The sequence below is a fragment of the Nerophis lumbriciformis genome, linkage group LG16 (genome assembly GCF_033978685.3).
Source record: "Nerophis lumbriciformis linkage group LG16, RoL_Nlum_v2.1, whole genome shotgun sequence".
NCBI lineage: Eukaryota > Metazoa > Chordata > Actinopteri > Syngnathiformes > Syngnathidae > Nerophis > Nerophis lumbriciformis.
Genome location: NC_084563.2, coordinates 10627083 through 10629514, shown reverse-complemented (window position 1 = coordinate 10629514; position 2432 = coordinate 10627083). Strand labels below are relative to the sequence as shown.

At 46.3% G+C, this 2432-nt stretch overlaps 1 protein-coding gene across 1 annotated transcript; it reads right to left on the bottom strand.

The window, feature by feature from the left end:
• Nucleotides 1-865: 865 nt before the first annotated feature.
• Nucleotides 866-2120, bottom strand: LOC133617368 (snaclec alboaggregin-A subunit beta'-like). The gene is made up of 6 exons (XM_061977314.1): nt 1981-2120; nt 1876-1900; nt 1715-1800; nt 1477-1605; nt 1167-1272; nt 866-1091 (listed from the first exon to the last, which is right to left on the bottom strand). The coding sequence occupies exons 1-6, from the start codon at nt 2041-2043 to the stop codon at nt 1021-1023; spliced, it is 480 nt and encodes a 159-aa protein (XP_061833298.1). The 5' UTR covers nt 2044-2120; the 3' UTR covers nt 866-1020.
• Between the last annotated feature and the right edge of the window lie 312 nt (nt 2121-2432).

Sequence of the window (2432 nt, the reverse complement as noted above, 5' to 3'; positions counted from 1 at the left end):
ATTACTGAAGATGCCGCACCGATCCGCCTGTCGATCTCACGATCCACTCTTCCCCCACTCGTGAACAAGACTCCGAGGTACTTGAACTCCTCCACTTGGGGCAAGATCTCCTCCCCAACCCGGAGATGGCACTTCACCCTTTTCCGGGAGAGAACCATGGACTCGGACTTGGAGGTGCTGATTCCCATCCCAGTCGCTTCACACTCGGCTGCGAACCGATCCAGCAAGAGCTGAAGATCTTGGCCAGAGGAAGCCATCAGGACCACATCATCTGCAAATAGCAGAGACCTAATCCTGCAGCCACCAAACCAGATCCCCTCAACGCCCTGACTGCGTCTAGAAATTCTGTCCATAAAGGTTATGAACAGAATCGGTGACAAAGGGCAGCCTTGGCGGAGTCCAACCCTCACTGGAAACGTGTCCGACTTACTGCCGGCAATGCGGACCAAACTCTGGCACTGATTATACAGGGAGCGAACTGCCACAATAAGACAGTCCGTTACCCCATACTCTCTGAGCACTCCCCACAGGACTTCCCGGGGTACACGGTCGAATGCCTTCTCCAAGTCCACAAAGCACATGTGGACTGGTTGGGCAAACTCCCATGCACCCTCAATGACCCTGCCGAGAGTATAGAGCTGGTCCACAGTTCCACGACCAGGACGAAAACCACACTGTTCCTCCTGAATCCGAGGTTCGACTATCCGGCGTAGCCTCCTCTCCAGTACACCTGAATAGACCTTACCGGGAAGGCTGAGGAGTGTGACCCCACGATAGTTGGAACACACCCTCCGGTCGTTGCCATTATATCACCAAGTAATGCACATGTTTGTAAGTCGGTGTGTAAAAATAACATAGAAACATATTTGAATGCTAACAATGTATTTTTATTTCACTTGAGATGAAGTTCCAAATGTGTTTGACTGACTGCCATGTCATATAGAAGAAGAAAAGAAGATTTCATTGTCAACCCAGAGATGTAAAATGACACAACTAAAGTCAGAGTCAGGGACATGTTGATTAGTGGCAGCAAACGTCTGTGATGCACGCATATGCCTCCGTTGTTTCGCAGTCGACATCAGACCACTCACCTAAAAAGATAACAATTAAATTAGTGTGACATAAATCAACTTAAAGTTACTCGGATACACTAATTGTCTACATACCGTCTGTAGTGATAATCACACAGTCACCGCTGTCGGTAGGCGAACCTCCAGCAAAGTTAACAAAGGCATCAGGATCGCTGCCGTCGGTCCAAAGAAAATCGGAGTTCTGAAAGACAAAGTCGTATTTGAATGAATCACTGAAGGTTACAGCACGACGCCGTACATCTCTCTGTTCAATCATTTTCAACCTGCTACAATATTATAATGCCATGGGTGCTGATGTTTGGGGGTCATGCTAGATTCTACTACTCCCTTCCTTTTCTATGTGCCTTCAACTCAGAATGAGTGGATTGTATTGTAAGTGGCTCACCTGGAGGGCATCATGGTATCCAATCCAAGCTGACGACAAATTTTCTTCCAAAACCAGTTGGTAGACAACCGCATTTTTCACAGCGCTGGTGACTGAGGCCAGATTGCCATGAAGAAGTTGGCAGACTTCCTAAATGCAGAAACAATAGATTTCATTGGTGTCGGTCCATCACACAGCACGATGGATCAATGGTTTTCACAGCAGTCCACTGGGTTACAACTGCGAAGTTAAGCCATACCTCCGCATCTGCAAAAGTCCTGGGATCATCTTTGACGACGTAACAGTGATCGTCCAATCGAGTCCAACCCTCAGGGCAGCAGCTATCTGCAACACAATTGTTATTTTTGGCGGAACAAACTTGTTGATTGGAAAAGTTCTCATTAAGTCAGGGCTACCGACCTTTCTTTTTGCTATCGTTCGACAACTGTGGAGAAGAAAAGCACTTTGTTCAAATCAGACTTCTCAACACTGACCAATCTGACGGTGGCAATAAATGAAACTTACAACGCCGGTAAACAGTCCACTGATTCCACAAAGGAGGAACAACACGCGCAGGGTAAATGCCATCTGTGCAATGATAGACAAACACTGTTGTATTAAAGCTGTTGAGGTTCGAAAAGTGCGATATAAAGTTGTGCTCTGTTACCTTGGTGGTGATGGTGATGCAGAGGGCATCAGACGGCCTTCCTTTTATATGTTGACACTGCCCTGGAATGTTGAATACGTCACTTGTACGAAAAGTCACACGAGGTACCAGTGTGTGTACCGGTTTTGCATGGATAAACTTAATTGTCATAATTACAGTAAGAGGTAAGATCATTTTATCTTTAGCTATGACAGGTAACTATTAATGTTGGGTGTGTCTCGTGTATTATGGTTGGAAAGTTGCACCAAAGTAAGAATGGTTCTGCAGGGTGTGTTTCTTGAATGAACAGGTGTACCCCACCTATTGCCAA